Source organism: Humulus lupulus, chromosome X (genome assembly GCF_963169125.1).
Source record: "Humulus lupulus chromosome X, drHumLupu1.1, whole genome shotgun sequence".
Taxonomy (NCBI): Eukaryota; Viridiplantae; Streptophyta; class Magnoliopsida; order Rosales; family Cannabaceae; genus Humulus; species Humulus lupulus.
The window spans coordinates 33,200,732-33,217,803 of NC_084802.1; the positions used below are offsets into that span (position 1 = coordinate 33,200,732).

Below are 17,072 nucleotides of genomic sequence, written 5' to 3' on the forward strand. Positions count from 1 at the left end.
GTACATGGGACTTTTACTCTGTTCTTATATAAGAACCAAAGTAGTAGGTGGGTTTTTTATTTCAATTCACATATAAGAAAAATGAGTATAATGCCCAATTTACATTTTAACTGATCAACCACCTTGATAAGTGTTGTAAAAGCCAGAATCCTCAAGTGGATTAATTAAATGGGCTTTTGAATTGAGACAATTTGAGATAACATACCATCCACGTACAACTAGAGTGTACCAGAATTCCAGAAGAAAAGGTCGAAAACCCAATGCGCAAGCAATGGGAAACTCTATAGTCTTCAAATGAGAATGACCTCGAGAGGAGGAATAATTTTAGTAACTCCAAAGGGACATTGAATTCATAGTGCTCATAAACTTATAAGAATATTAAAGACAAATGGCATCAATTCCCAAACCCACATTTGAGAAGAATTTAACAAAAGGTCACCTACACACTATTTATCAAAAACCATACATGGAGTCTAAACCAATGGAGCTATCTTGATCAAGAAGGGGACCTTGTCCCTCTCCACCATATTTTGGGGAAAACAATTTTATATTTATATTTTGTTTTTCAAAAATTATATATCTGTTCCCCTTCAAAAAAAATTTACCATTTGGTTCACCTGAAGAATATTCCTCAGTGCATGGGGTCTAAAGGTAGACTCACAAGGAAGCCATGGATCATGAAACAAATTAATGGATTGGCCATCATTAATATGCCACCATACATATGGAAATTTCTTTTAATTACAAAATTTCAATAAAATCCATTGCCCCTTCCCTGCTCCTCTGGCCTGCATAAAGGAGAAATTATAATATCACATAGAAAAAGACAAAAAAAATAAAAAGAAAAAATCATAGCTGATTTTTTAATATTTCAACAATTGTAAGCATAATATATTTTAAGGTTTTAAGTACACTAGTTGCCCTCTAAATTGTTATTTGAATTAGCAAATGACGTGATCCTTGAAATAATATTTTAATTTGCAATTAGGTCCTTGAATTGACATAAAATAGTAATTGACTAAAAAAAAATTATTTTTTTGGGTGTTTGTTTTGGTAATTCTTTATCTTTTTTTCTTTCTCTTTTTTACTATGTGATTTTGACTATGATCATATATAATACCCCTTTCATAATTCATAATTACATATATCTAACTGAATTATAAAGAATGTTATATTTTAAAAAACATGATTAGATTAATGTCATTTTAAAACATATTTATTATATAGAATTATATCACACCTCAGCGAAAGTGAAACAAAATAAAACTAAATTTTGTCTCAAGTGGAAAAAATTATGTAAAAGTGATGTGATTAAATACAACACAATGAGGAAACCATATTTTGTTTTCTTGATGACATTGCATACATATAATAATCAATGAAATTAAATCTGCTAGCTGTTGAAAAATGATGAAACCACACGCTGTTATTATCATTCATTAACAACTTCTACGGATAATTGTTTATGAATATGCATGGAAGATTCAAGAAAACCTAACACTACATATACCTACAAAAAATCAGTAAGAAAAAACAAAAGTGGATCCATACATATGGAAATTACTTTTTGTTACAAAATTCAATCTCCAAATGCCAAGACTATTAAAATCCAAAGGCTTGTGTCTTTAAAACAAAATGAGCAATTAATTGGGTAGCAATTAGTTGATGTTTTTTAGCCTTATTGTTCACACAACCGAGAAAGGCAATCGAGCAAGCTTCTATTGAAATTAGTTTATATATATACATATTTATATACATATATATAATATTTATATATATATATACTAGATACAATTAACGTGAATATTGTACTTTTGCTTAGTTTTATTTATAGAATTTATTAATTATTTTTATTAAATTTATATTAATGTGATATAAATTTTGAAATAAATAACTTATTTTAATTAAATAATTTATTTATTTTTGTTTAATTTTATGTTTGTTCTAGTTTTTGAATTTGAGAATAACAACAATGTTGAACACCATAACACGTGAAAACGTAATTACTTTATTATTGCAAAAGTAATTACACCAAGACTTGAATATAATATTTTATCAAAACACACTCTTAACACTTACACACTTTGTTTTGGAGCACTCACTTAATAATTTCTCTCACACTCTTTTTAGACACACTTATATAATACTTACTTAGACTCATTTTTAGGACACTCACTTTTAAACACACTTTGCTACTTACTTGACACCCATTACATTTGTATTTATAGGCTACAAAGGAAACATCCAAATCTTTCTAGAATTTTCTAACTTTATAATTTATTTAACTACTTTCTACCTTTTTCTATATGATTTTATAACTCTCTATATATTGTCTAATTAGTTCTAAGTTTCTTCAAGAACTTTCTAAAATGCTCTATGTTCTTCCTAGTATATTCTAGAACATTCTAGAACTCTAGAGCATTCTAGATACGGTAATGACTTTTAACACTCTCCCTCATTACCGAATCTTTAAGCTTCTTCTCGTTTGATGAGGTTTAGTTGAGTTCTGAATTTCGAAAACTTGATTGTGCTTAGCCCTTTGGTGAATATGTCTGCAACTTGATCATCTGTGTTGATTTGTTGCATCTCTATTTCTTCTTGAAGCACTTTTTTCTCTCAAAAAATGATAATGCACTTCCACGTGCTTTGTCCTTGCATGAAATACTGGATTTTCTGCTAAACGAATAGCAGACTGATTATCACAATAAAGCGGCATTGCATAATCTGTTAACTGATGTAGATCCTTCATCAGTTGCATCAACCATTTACTTTCCTGAGCTGCCATTACTGCTGCTCTATATTCTGCTTCAGTAGTTGACAAGGACACTGTTGGTTGCCTTTTGCTACACCAAGATATAGCTCCAAATCCAAGCTTCAATGCATACCCAGTAGTTGATCGATGGGTATCATGATCTCCAGCATAATCAGCATCACAGTATCCAACTATCTTAACCTCGTCACCTTTCTTATATAAGAGGCCATAGTTAATGGTATCTTTGACATACCTCAGCATTCGTTGCACTGCTTCTAAATGAGGTTTCTTTGGGTGTTGCATATACCAACTTGCTACACCAACTGCATACAAGATATCTGGTTGAGTCAATGTTAGATAAATTAGACTACCAACCAACTGTCGGTACATTGCTCCATCTTGCAAGTCCTTCCCTTCATGCGCGCATAACTTGGCATTAGCTTCCATAGGTGTGGAGATGGGCTTGCACTCGAGCATTCCAAACCTTTGCAATAAATCTCTTGCGTACTTTTGTTGATAGAGAAATAAACCTTCCTTAGTTCAGTCAACTTCTAATCTAAGGAAGTGTTTCAATTCTCCAAGTTCCTTCATTTGAAAGCGAACTGACAGGTTCTCCTTTGTTTGGCAAATTTCTGCTTCATCATCGCCAGTGATGATGAGGTCATCAAAATATACCAAAACAACTGTGATCTTTGCTTGCTTTACTTTAATAAATAAGCTTGAATCTGCTTGTGCCATGACATATGCACTCTCCACTAAGAACTCAACAATCTTGCCATACCATGCTCTTGGAGCCTGCTTCAATCCATAGAGTGCCTTTTTCAGTTTACAAACATACTCACGATGAACTTTACCCTCAAATCCTCTTGGTTGGACCATGTATATTTCTCGATCTAGCTCTCCATGTAGAAAGGCGTTCTTCACATCCATCTGCCATAGTCTCCAGTCTTTACATGCTGCAAGTGCCAACAGGACTCATACTATTGTAATCTTGGCAACTGGGCTGAACGTCTCATCATAGTCTAGCCCATACTGTTAAAAGAATCCACGAGCTACTAACTGGGCTTTATATCTCTCAACTGATCTATCAAGACGATTTTTTACCTTATATACCCATTTGCAGGAAATGGGTTTTACTTCCTTTGGCCTTGACACCAGCTCCCAAGTTTGATTCTTCTCTAGTGCACTTATCTCTTCTTTCATAGCTTCTATCCACTTGATATTCTGGGATGCTTCTTCATATGTATCTGGTTCTCAAAACTTTTCTTCTTCGGCTACAACAGCATTGTCATACTTAGGATTCGGCTTCCGTGCTCTTGTTGATCTCCGAGGTTGTGGGCTTACTTCTTCAGGTTGAATATCACTTACATCGTCTGCTGCTCTTTGATGCACTCCTGTTTGCCAGGGACTTTGGGTTGCCTCTTCGTTGTCTTCCTCACTTTGTTTTTCTTCATCCATTTCTGGAGTCGAATGTAGCTCAAAAATTTGGTCCCCCATCTTCTTTTGCATATTGTCTTCTATTTCTTTAGAATCGGGCAACTCTTCCTTTTGTGGTGACCACCATGAGGAGGCTTCATCAAATACCACATTCCTTGATGTATAACATTTTCCAGTATTAGGATCGCAGCACTTCCACCCTTTCCTTTGGCTATCGTATCCCACAAAGATACATCGAATTGCCTTCTTGTCAAATTTGCTACGTAGATGACTTGGCACAAACACGTAGCATACACAGCCAAACACTCGAAAGTGACTTACTGTAGGGTTACAACCCCATAGTTTCTCAAAGGGTGAAACGAAACCTAACTTTGCTTGGGGAAGTCTATTGATCACATGAGCTGTTGTCTTCATACCTTCTGCCCAAAATCTTCCTGGAACATTCTTCGCATGTAGCATGCTTCGACATGTCTCTGCAAGGTATCGATTCTTCCTCTCAGCTACTCCATTCTGTTGTGGTGTATTGGCACATGTGAATTGATGGCATATGCGGCACTCTCGTAGGTACTGAGAAAATTCATCTGATGTGTATTCACCACCATTGTCTGTTCGCAGACATTGAATTTTCTTGCCAACTTCTCCTTCGACTATTTCTTTGAATTCTTTAAATTTTGAAAAAGTTTCAGACTTTTCTTTTATAAAGAACACCCATACGTACCGTGAGAAGTCATCAATGAATGTAACCATGTACCGCATGCCGCTGATCGATGGTTGCTTGACTCGCCCGAATACGTCAGAATGGACTAGCTTCAACAGTGCTTTGGCTTTGAACTTTGAGTCTTCATATGGTAGTGGATGTGCCTTACCATTTGGCAGCCAGCACATATAGTCTCTGTTCTAACTTCGAGTTGAGGAAGACCCTCCAGCATAGATTTCTTCATCATCACCTTGAGTTTATGATAGCTGACATGTCCTAGCCTTGCATGCCACAAATCTGTTGTTTCGTTCTTTCGAGTCTTGTCTACATAAGCCGACTCTGCTGACATTACATAGACAGACTCTAAACGTCGCCCTTTCATCATCAGTGTTCCAGAGATCTTGAGGTCTTGATATATCTTGACATCATGAGGACTGAATACGACATGGTGTCCTGATGTCGTAAGTTGTGCTACTGACAGTAAGTTTTTCTTCATTCCAGGTACATGGTAGACATCCTGGAGTGAAACTTCCTTTGTACTGAATTGTGGCACTATTTTTGTTTTACCGATATGGGCAATCGGTAATCTTGAGTTGTTGGCTATCACTACCACGCGGCCACCTTTGTACTCGATCATTCTTTGCAACTTCTCTTTGTCCCCTGTCATATGATTTGAGCAGCCAGAGTCGATTATCCAATCATTATTGTAGTCGATTGGTCCAGGAACAGTAACTGTCAGAGCTAATTCTCCTTCCTCCATAGCAAAAGATGCTTCAGCGTCCCATTCTTCATCGCTTGCTCGTCCTGTGTTTGACGTGACTACATTGCCCTCTGTTGTTTTCTTCTTGGACCAACAATTTTTATCAATGTGGCTCTTCTTCCCACAGTTGTAGCATTTACCATCAAATTTATTGTTACTCTTAAATTGGCCACCCCCGTTGTCTTTCTTTTGAGCTCCCCCTGTTTGGGAGCTTCCATGATGACCATCTTTGTCATTATATCTTCTAGAACCTTTGCTAGAACTTGGTCGGGGTCGACCTTTCTTATTACTACTAAAGAGTGCTTCTTTGTCACTCTTTATTGAGACACCAGATAGTTGCTTGGCCAACACTTCTTGGTCAGCTAGCAAGTTTTCTAATTCAGTAAGAGAAGGTTGGCTTGGCCAACCTTGTATTGCGGCAATAAAACTTCTATATTCAGCTTTTAATCCATGAATAATAATTCTTCTAATTCTGGAGTCTGACATACCAAGAGTAGAGTCTAATGCAGAGATTTTGCGACAAAGAGATTTTATCTTGGTAAAGTATTGGTTGATCGTCATGTCGCGTTGTGTGATAGAGAGAAGCTCGTTCTCTAGAAGTTGCAATCTCACATCATTCTTCTTTGTGAATAATGATGCGAAAGTATCCTATGCTTCCTTCGGTGTCTTCGATTCCCTGATGTGCTCCAACATTTCATCTTCGACTGTGGTCTGAATAGCAAACAATGCTTTTCCAACTTTAATCTTCCATTTCTTTAGAGCAGCTGCATCCTCTGGTTGTGTGACCCTGTTGCCTTTAACGATCTCCCACAAGTCTTCGCCTTGGAGATATGCCTCCATATACAACGACCACGTGTTGTAATTTTGACAGTTAAATTTCTTAATTTCACTGACCACTTGAAGGTCACCCATCGTGGCTTGGAAAAAATTCTATCTTTTCCAAGCAAGCTTGATTTTGACAACAAACTTTGTAGTACTAAACCACACATAATCTCTCAAAGAAACTTAACAAACGACTCTAAGAAAGCTCTCTCAATGACAATCTCAAGAAATCTTTTCTGATGTGGAAGTTCAGTCAAAGCTGCAACCACAGAGCATACTCAGAATTTCAAAAGATCTCACAACCTTAGCTCTGATACCAATTGTTGAACACCACAACACCTGAAAACGTAATTACATTATTATTACAAAAGTAATTACACCAAGACTTGAATACAATATTTTATCACAACACACTCTAAACACTTACACACTTTGTTTTGGAGCACTCACTTAATAATTTCTCTCACACTCTTTTTAGACACACTTATATAATACTTACTTAGACTCACTTTTAGGACACTCACTTTTAAACACACTTTGCTACTTACTTGGACACCCATTACATTTGTATTTATATGTTACAAAGGAAACATCCAAATCTTTCTAGAATTTTCTAACTTTATAATTTATTTAACTACTTTCTACCTTTTTCTATATGATTCTAGAACTCTCTATATATTGTCTAATTAATTCTAAGTTTTTTCAAGAACTTTCTAGAATGTTCTATGTTCTTCCTAGTATATTCTAGAACATTCTAAAACTCTAGAGCATTCTAGATACGGTAATGACTTTTAACAAACAAGAGATTATATATTATATGTTTAATGTAATATTAAATATTATAAGTGAATTTTAAATTTAAGTTTCTTACTAGTTTTAAAAAAAAAAGTAATTTGTTGCTAATTCACAGTACATTATATTATATGTTTAATATGATATTATTCTAATAAGTTAGTTTAAGTTATATAAATTTTATTTAAGTTATAAAAATCATGATTTTATTATTTTTAAACAATTATCATTGTAAAATATCTCAAAAATATTATATTTTAATTTGTTTAATTATTTATTATTTTAAAATAATTATTATTGTAAAATATCTTATTTTAATTTGTTTAATTATTTATTATTTTTAAATAATTATTATTGTAAAATATCTCAAAAATATCATATTTTAATTTTTTTTAATTATTTATTTTATTTTATCTAAGTTTAAGTGTTTACAAATTAACTTTAAATATAAAAAATATTATGTTAAATATCAGAATATTCTGTTAAAGTTAACATTAAAAAATAAAAAAAATTTAAAACCAAGAATTTCCGTTATCTACACACTTATTATATAGAAGATATATATATATATAGGGTATTGCTATGGTGCATACCTTTTGTGATTTTTTGTGTTTCTCGGCTCATGAATAGTTTTTGGCATGATTTTTTTTATGTCTATGTTTATTGTAGTTATTTAGAGCATCCTGCAAATTTTCAGGAAATTCTAAATAATTTACAATGCTGAAAACTAGGTTCAAACAGATTATTGCACACGTGACTAATTTTTTGAAGTATGCACCGAAAACTGTTAATGAGCCAAGAAACACAAAATGTCACAAAAGGTATCACTGGTGCATAGGTATGCACCATAGAATTACCATATATATACTTCTAAATCTCTAGAAATTAGTTAAAATTTGGATAGTTTTTTAAAGTGTTATATATGTCTATTTTTCCCCTTGTAATACAAAGATTATGCGCATTAAGTATTACTATTAACTATTTTTACGTAACCTTTTTTTGTGATAGCATTGTAGTCAAGGCTTACAGTATTATATTATACTGAGGTTCAGTCTTCCTAATCATCAACTTACCGAATCAAATATCAAAAGCACTGTCAATTAGCAAAAGTAAAGAAGAAACCAATGTCTAATCCCACAATACATACCAAAGCGATAATAGAAAATAAAAAGTGCAAATCCCATCAAAACAAATTTATATATATAATAATGTGAAACAAATCACATCCAAATTTTGGATCAAGGAATCAAGTAGAGAGAGAGATCAGAGGTGAAGCCGTACTAATTAAGTGTTATGGCAAACAAACTAAACTCTTTAACAAACAATTATTAATGGTAAGTTTGAGGTCATGTCACATGTGTAGAATGAAGCTGGTCTCCTCTAATGAACATTGCATTCTGTCCTTTCTATTAGCTTATAGTGGCCTGGCCTTGTACTCTTTTCTGTCTGCTAATGAAAGATTTTAAAAACATATTCTAAATTTTTAGTCTCTCTTTGCTAGCTAATTATGTGATAATATATTTTAAAAGCACATGGAATGGAGACAAAATCAACGTATATTTTAGTCTCTAAAGCATAAACCCCTTTTAATATATCTAATATATGATGAGAGAGTTTGCCGTCTCTTTACAATTCAATTTCAACCCCCTTACAAAACAATATTCAATTTCCAAAGAACTTCCCTCTCTCCACTCCTCATTGGTGGATCTCTTTATCTATCTCAATTCTCAACCAACATGGGCATACAAAGGAATCTGTTGACCAACCCAAAAACAAGGAAACGACACTCTTCCTTACTTTCTTAATTCGTTTTTAAAAAACCTTAATAAAACATCACAACTTCCAAACCAACAGCACACCAACACTTGGAATAATGCCATTCTTTGTCCCTTTCGATTTGTTTAGTAATTTCCTGCCAAGTCTGCTTCGTCTCTATCCTCTTTAGTCATCAATATCAAGCATTGCTTCCTCTTTATCCCTAAACAGATTGTCTATTTCATCTCCTCGAGTAGAATGACAAGTGAAGAGCCTAAGCCAAGCCACACCTCAGATCAAATCATGGACTGGCTAGAAGATTCAGTTTCATTCCTCCCCTCTTTCTTGGATGATCCATACCATTCTGCTGAGATCAATGGCTATCCATGGTGGGTTGAAAGTCAAGATATTGGCCATGATCTGATCCATACCATAAACACTTCTGTCTATAGCCCTTCTGCCACTGCCATCGCCACCACTACTAGTCCTCCTAATTCCACCATTTCCAATCACCTTCTGCTTCCCAATTCCTCCAGGAAACGAAAATCCGTCGATGGCCCAATTCCTGAAACATCTCAATACCATCATAATCCGAGGAGAAATCATGGCCGGCAGACAAACCAGGCTGAGGATGGGAATGCAGCTGTTGAAGAAGTGGTTGCAATAAGGAAACCAGTTGGGAACAAGAGAAACTCAGCTAAGGCTGCAGGATATAACTGTAATAACGGTAATAACAAGGAAGGAAGGTGGGCAGAGCAACTGCTCAATCCTTGTGCCACTGCAATCACTGAAGGAAACTGCATGCGCGTACAACACCTTCTTTATGTTCTCCACGAGCTGGCCTCACTCTCAGGAGATGCCAACCACCGGCTGGCCTTTCATGGCCTGCGAGCGCTGACCCACCACTTATCCTCCTCTGGCTCCTCCCCCTCCTTCTCAGCCCCGGTAGGATCTGTTACCTTCTCTTCAGCCGAGCCACGATTCTTTCAGAAATCTCTGATCAAATTCTCAGAGGTTAGTCCTTGGTTTGCCTTCCCTAACAACATTGCAAACTCTTGCATCCTCCAACTTCTCAGTGAGGAAAATGATCGAACACGTAGTCTGCACATTCTTGATATTGGGGTATCCCATGGGGTTCAATGGCCAATACTTCTGGAGGCCTTGTCTCGCAGATCAGGCGGTCCTCCTCCGCTTGTTCGCATTACAATAATCGCCGGAACTGACCAAAATAACGACACCCCATTTTCAAAAGGTCCACAAGGTGACAACTTCTCCACTCGGCTTCTCTGTTTCGCCAAGTCCATCAACATCAATTTAGAGATCAACCGACTGGACAATCAGCCATTACAGAATCTAAATGCCCAGATCATAAACTCCTCCGAGGACGAGACTCTAATCGTCTGCGCCCAATTTAGACTCCACCACCTAAACCACAACACCCCAGATGAGAGAACGGAGTTTCTGAAAACAATGAGAAAGATGGAGCCTAAAGGGATTATCCTAAGCGAGAAAAACATCGAATGTAGCTGCAGTAACTGTGGAAACTTCGCCAGCGGGTTTTCGCGGCAAGTGGAGTACCTATGGCGGTTTCTGGAGTCGACGAGTAGCGCATTCAAAGGGCGAGAGAGCGAGGAGAGAAGATTAATGGAAGGAGAGGCGGCGAAGGGTTTGACAAACAGGGGTGAGATGAATGAAGGGAAAGAGAAATGGTGTGAGAGAATGAGAGGAGCAGGGTTTGTGGGAGAGGGTTTGGGAGAGGAAGCCATTGACGGAGGTCGAGCTCTGCTGAGAAAGTACGACAGTAATTGGGAAATGAGAGTGGAAGAGAAAGATGGGTTTGTAGGGTTATGGTGGAAAGGTCAGCCTGTTTCGTTTTGTTCGTTGTGGAAGTTAAACGTGGAAGGAGGCCACACTTAGTTAATACCGTTATATTATATCCATATGCAACTTTTTCTTTTCCTTTCTTATAAATAATTTTCATTTCATGTTAGATTTTTAGAAGAGTACTTCATGTGAAAAGGCTGGTTTGGGAAGCTCCCGTTTTAGGCAATCTTTGCTGATCAATATATATTTTTCCAATATATTGTTAACTTTAAGTTATATACATAAAAGAAAAAGAAAAAATGGTATGTTATAAAATAAAATATAAATAATAGAAAGAATAACAAACAGAGAAGAAGTTTTTGACTGAAAATGCGATCTCTTTCACTACTCTTACAGAGAGATGAGCCAATGTTATTTATAGAAAGATATTACAAGAGATTGCAGTCTAACAGACTACCCGAGAATCTCGGAACGTTACAATGAACAGAAATAACAAACTCAACTAACAACTAACTCACGCCTTTCTCATGCTCACTGAAGCTTTGTATATCTGATATAACAGATGGCTCAACATTCCCCCTCAAGCGAAATGGTGAACTCACCACCTTAAGCTTGTTCCTAAACTTTAGAAACCTCTCCACAGATAGCCCTTTGGTGAGGACATCTGCCACTTGGTCTTGTGTTGGCACATATCGAATGTCAATCAATTTTTCCAGAACCATATCTCTCACAAAATGCACATCTATCTCTATGTGCTTAGTACGAGCATGATAAACTGGGTTGGCAGCCAGTGATGCAGCTCCAATGTTATCACACCAAATAATTGGTGGCTGTTGAACTGGTATATTCATTTCCTTCAGTAGAGCTTTAAGCCAAACCATTTCAGCAGCAGCGTTAGCCAATGCGCGGTACTCTGATTCGGTACTCGAACGGGCAATGACATGTTGTTTCTTGGAGCTCCATGAAACTAAGTTCGAGCCCAAATACATGCAATAGGCTCCTGTTGACTTTCTATCATCTGGGCAGCTAGCCCAATCTGCATCAGTAAAGCCCTGTAGAGTGAGTGTGCGTGAGTTTCCAGGTCTGAAACAGATACCATAAGTAATGGTGTCTTTTAGATATCTAAGTACTCGTTTACAAGCTTTCCAATGAGTGACAGTAGGAGCTTGCAAAAATTGGCTCAACTTAGATACTATGTAAGAAATGTCAGGCCTGGTAATAGTCAAGTATTGAAGTGCTCCAATAGTGCTCCGATAGATACTAGGATCCTCCATTGATTCCCCCTCACTCCGAGACAGGGTCTGTCTAGGTGCTGCTGGAGTTGAACAACCTTTTGCTCCTGTCATTTTCACTTTGTAGAGAAGATCGGAGATGTACTTGGACTGAGATAGATACAACCCAGTAGAGTCTCGGAAGGCTTCTATACCAAGGAAGTAGTGAATAGGACCCAACTCCTTTAAGGCAAAGGCTCCATTCAAGTCAGTTACCAGCTTTTGGATAAGTGTAGGACTCGTTCCTGTAACCAGTAGATCATCTACATAGACAAGAAGAAATATGAGTTGTGAATTGTTGCTATAAATGAAAAGAGATACATCAGCTTTCGAATTCTTGAATCCCCAGCCAAGTAGAGTGGACTTGAGTCTCTCAAACCAAGCTCTTGGAGCTTGTTTGAGACCGTAAATTGCCTTGTGGAGTTTGCAAACATGGTTTGGATGTGTAGAGCTCACAAATCCTGCTGGCTGAACCATATACACTGTTTCTTGTAGCATACCATTGAGAAATGCATTGTTAACATCAAGTTGTTGTATCTCCCATCCAAAATGAATTGCTGCTGTCAAAACAATTCTAATGGTGGCTGGTTTTATCACTGGACTATATGTATCATAAAAATCAATCCCCGGAGTTTGATGGAACCCTTTTGCAACTAGACGAGCCTTGTGCTTGTGTATTGTACCATCGGGATTGTATTTAGTCTTGAAAATCCATTTATTGCCTACTGCAACGCTGCCTTGAGGAGGAGACACCAGGGACCACGTGCCATTTTTTATGAGAGCTTCATATTCATGGAGCATAGCTTGTTTCCAAATGGGACTTTGTAGAGCTTGGTGAACTGTGGAAGGCTCTGGAGGACCAGCTTCTATCAACAGAGGGTGCTTGGAACTCAGAAGAGCTTTGGGCTTTGCAATACCAGCTTTAATTCGTGTCTGCATCTGATGTGTTGATGCTGAAGCAGGCCTATAATGTGGTGGAATTATTGTTTGAGCAGCAGATGAAGTTGACTGAGAGACACGTGGTGAGGCGTGTGACACATGCTCAACCAAACTTGGTGCACTTGTATTAGTTGCTGACCCTGAAGAAAATTGACCAGAATTGTCAAGAGCTGGTGTAAACGTGGCAGCTGTAGAAGATGAGTCTTGTATGGCAGCAGCTGTAGGTGTTGGTGTAGACATGGCAGCTGGAGGTGGAGATACTTCTGGAGTAGCTAAGATGGATGTAGAGCTGTTATGAGTGGTTGGTTTAGACCATGTGTGACTTGTAGAGGACAAAGTAAATTTGAGTGAAGGATTGGTGGACACGTTACTTGACATATGATTGGTTGACTCATTGGGAAATAGTTGTGTATAAGGAAATGAGTGTTCATCAAAGATGCAATTCCTAGTGATGTATACACGGCCAGATGGGTGAAGACACTTATACCCTTTGTGGTCATTACTGTATCCTAAAAATAGACATAAGGAAGACCTAAACTGAAGTTTGTTTCTATTATATGGTCGAAGATGTGGATAACATGAAGATCCAAAGACCTTAAGAAACTTATAGTCAGGTTGAGTATGAAAAAGTTTGAAAAAGGGAGACTGACCTGTTAGTATTGGGGTAGGTAACCGATTTATGAGGTAGACCGATGTATGAAAGGCTTCCCACCAAAAACTTAGTGGCATAGAGGCTTGGGCAAGGAGAGTTAGACCAGTCTCTACTATGTGTCTATGTTTGCGTTCTACACGCCCGTTTTGTTGATGAACATGAGGACATGGCTTTCGAAACGCAATACCATTCTGAGCTAAAAAGGATGTAAAAGTTCTATATTCCCCTCCCCAATCACTTTGAAACATTCTAATAGGTGCACCAAATTGTTTTTCCACATACAGTTTAAACACTTTAAACATGGATAGTGCTTCTGACTTGGTTGTGAGAGGATAGATCCAGGTAAATCTAGAGTAATCATCCAAGAATTGTATATAATATCTATACCCATCGTTTGAGGGAATAGGGGCTGGTCCCCACAAGTCAGAATAAACTAATTGGAGTGGTTGAGTGCTTTTATTGTTTGACAAAGAAAATGGTAGTACATGGCTCTTGCCAAGTGGACAAGATGAGCAAAACAAGTCTTTATTTGATCTGTGTGAAATTTTACATCCATTCAATTGGGAAGACAATTGACTCAAGACTTTGGGACTGGGATGTCCTAAACGCCTATGCCAAATACAAGTATCAGCTTTGACTGATGTAAAACAGACAGAATTATTACAACTAGAGGGTCCTAGACTTGACATGGGGGATTTCCTTGAACTGGAACTAGTGGGGAACAGTTGGTATAGTCCATCTTTAAGCTGTCCTGCCAGAAGTAGAGCTCCGGTTGCCTTGTCCTTCACATAACAATTGTTGGAATGAAATTCCACAAACACGTTATTTTCAGAAGTTAGTTTCGAAATACTAATAAGGCTCTTCTTGATATTAGGCACACACAGTACATTTTTGAGATATAAATGACGATGATGAACATGTGAAGGAAAGGAAGTACTACCAGTATGTGTGATTGGATTAAGCTTACCATTGCCAACCATCAATTGTTCATGGCCATGGTAGTCAGTAGTGACCTTGAGGTTGTTTATATCAGCAGTTATGTGGTCTGAAGCCCCACTGTCTGCATACCACGCAGGATCGGCAACAGTTTCCGGAGTGGCGATGAAGGCAGACTTGGTCGGAGTAGCTTGGTAGGTGGGGGAGGTTTGGTGTTGGTTGTCTTCTTCATTGCGATACCAACAGACAATGGCAGTGTGCCCAGCCTTTCCACATATCTGACAGATCGGCTTCGAGTTGTTGGTGCTGCGACCATATCCTCGACCACGATTGTTGGATCGGCCACCTGTGGCACGACCATTGGAATTCCGACCACGATTGTTGGAGTAGCCTCGACCTCGGGTACTTGCTTGGGCGAAGTGTGCTGAGGGATTGGAAATGTGCAGCGTCTGAGCAGCAGACCACATCTCCAATCGATTTTCTTGACTTAGGAGAAGGGATTGGACCTCTTGAAGGTTCAAAGAGCCGGACTGCTGCGTGAGGATGCTTGAGATAGTCGCATCATATTCCACTGGAAGTCCCTGAAGGAGATGCATTATCAGATCATCTTCAGAGACCTGACAGCCAGCCAGTGAGAGAGTATCAGCAATGCTCTCCATTTGTGATACGTATTCTGAGATGGTCATGGATCCTTTTTTGGTTGTTTGCAGTTGAGAGCGAAGCTGCATCAATCGAACTTTGCTACGAGAAGAGAATAAACGCTCCAGAGATTGCCAGATCTCATTGCTTGATTTGCAGCGCACAACCTGAGCCAAGATCGGAGGGGAAAGAGAAGAACGAAGCCAACTCAGGAGGAGTTAATCTTCTCGGATCCAAAGAGAGTATTCCGGATTCTCGATGGTTACCATCTCGCCTTTCTCATCAGTGATTTGCACCGTCTCTGGAGGAACTGGTTTGGTCCCGAAAACGTAAGCTCCAAGATCGTAACCACGAATCGCTGGAACAACCTGAGATCGCCAAACAATGTAGTTCTGGCGATCAAGTTTGACAGAGATGACTGAACTCAGCGACGAGGTGAAAGAGGAATTCATCAGGCGAGTCGCAGAGGAAGGGCCTGCCGGAGTCGATGAAGTTGCCTGAGCAGAGGAAGACGAAGTGGAGGAGGCCATTGCTTTGGCTCTGGTACCAAGAAAGAATAACAAACAGAGAAGAAGTTTTTGACTGAAAATGCGATCTCTCTCACTACTCTTACAGAGAGATGAGCCAATGTTATTTATAGAAAGATATTACAAGAGATTGCAGTCTAACAGACTACCCGAGAATCTCGGAACGTTACAATGAACAGAAATAACAAACTCAACTAACAACTAACTCACGCCTTTCTCATGCTCACTGAAGCTTTGTATATCTGATATAACAGATGGCTCAACAATAATAAATTAATTGATTTATTTACAAAGCAAAAAAGACAAGCTTCACTTTCTCAGCAGACTGGACTTTTCAAAGAACCAATAAACAAATGAAAGTCATATATATTATATAGCACTGTCAAATATTATCTTGTGAGGCCGGTCTTATATATATATATATATATATATAAACATATTTTGGCCGGCAAAACCTTAGAATTAATTTCTTATGATGAAAGAAAGAAGAAAGAAAAAGAGATGAGAAAGTATAGCCTAAGGCTAGGATTGAAAATTAGTCAACAGAAATAGTGTTTCTAGTATATTGTACATATATTGTCCAAAACTCCAAATTATCTTTCATTTATATAACCATATCAAACATGTGCTATTGAAACACATATTGATGAAAAAGGTTGCAAAACACCATGACCAATAAATTGAAACAAATTCATCTTATGAAACAATTAAATGATGTTGAAAAATCCAAATTTATAACATATTACTTAATATCTAATAATTAATTTCATAAATTAAATATTTAAGTAATATATGAGTTAAATGAAATAATAAATAAAAACGTAGATAAACACAAATATTTTTAATGTAGATCTACCTTCTTCCCAAAGAACACGTCACGAGCTCCCCTTACTTTTGTTGATTTGCCCTAAGTATTCGTTTGGTAAGAGGGATTTTTGGAGCGATGAAAATGGTAGGAGGGAAATGAGTGAGAAGAGAGCACAAATCTATCGTTTGGCAAGAGGGAAAGATTGAAGGAGAAGAAAAATGAAGGGAAGAGTTATCCTTCCAAATCCAAAAAAAATGAGTCCCTCGACAAATGACAGAATTAAAGAATAAGACAAAAAATGAATAAAATTACATGAATACCCTCTAAATAATTTAAATAATCAATTTAGTAATTTTGATATTAAATTTTCTATTTATTCTTCCCACTTTCCTCTCCCTCTATCAAAGGAAAGAAGACATCAACTCCATCCATCAAAATATTTATCATTCTTAAACTCTCCC

General features: G+C 37.4%; 1 protein-coding gene and 1 long non-coding RNA gene across 2 annotated transcripts; one reads left to right on the forward strand and one right to left on the reverse strand.

Annotated features, from left to right (window-relative positions):
• Window positions 1-242: 242 nt before the first annotated feature.
• Window positions 243-16,868, reverse strand: LOC133803227 (uncharacterized). Its single transcript, XR_009877832.1, has 2 exons — window positions 16,660-16,868; window positions 243-788 (listed from the first exon to the last, which is right to left on the reverse strand). It is a non-coding gene; the product is annotated as an uncharacterized LOC133803227 (long non-coding RNA).
• LOC133803226 (protein NODULATION SIGNALING PATHWAY 1) lies at window positions 9,274-10,932 on the forward strand. The gene has a single exon (XM_062241199.1). It carries the CDS (start codon window positions 9,274-9,276, stop codon window positions 10,930-10,932), a length of 1,659 nt encoding a protein of 552 aa, XP_062097183.1.
• Window positions 16,869-17,072: the final 204 nt, after the last annotated feature.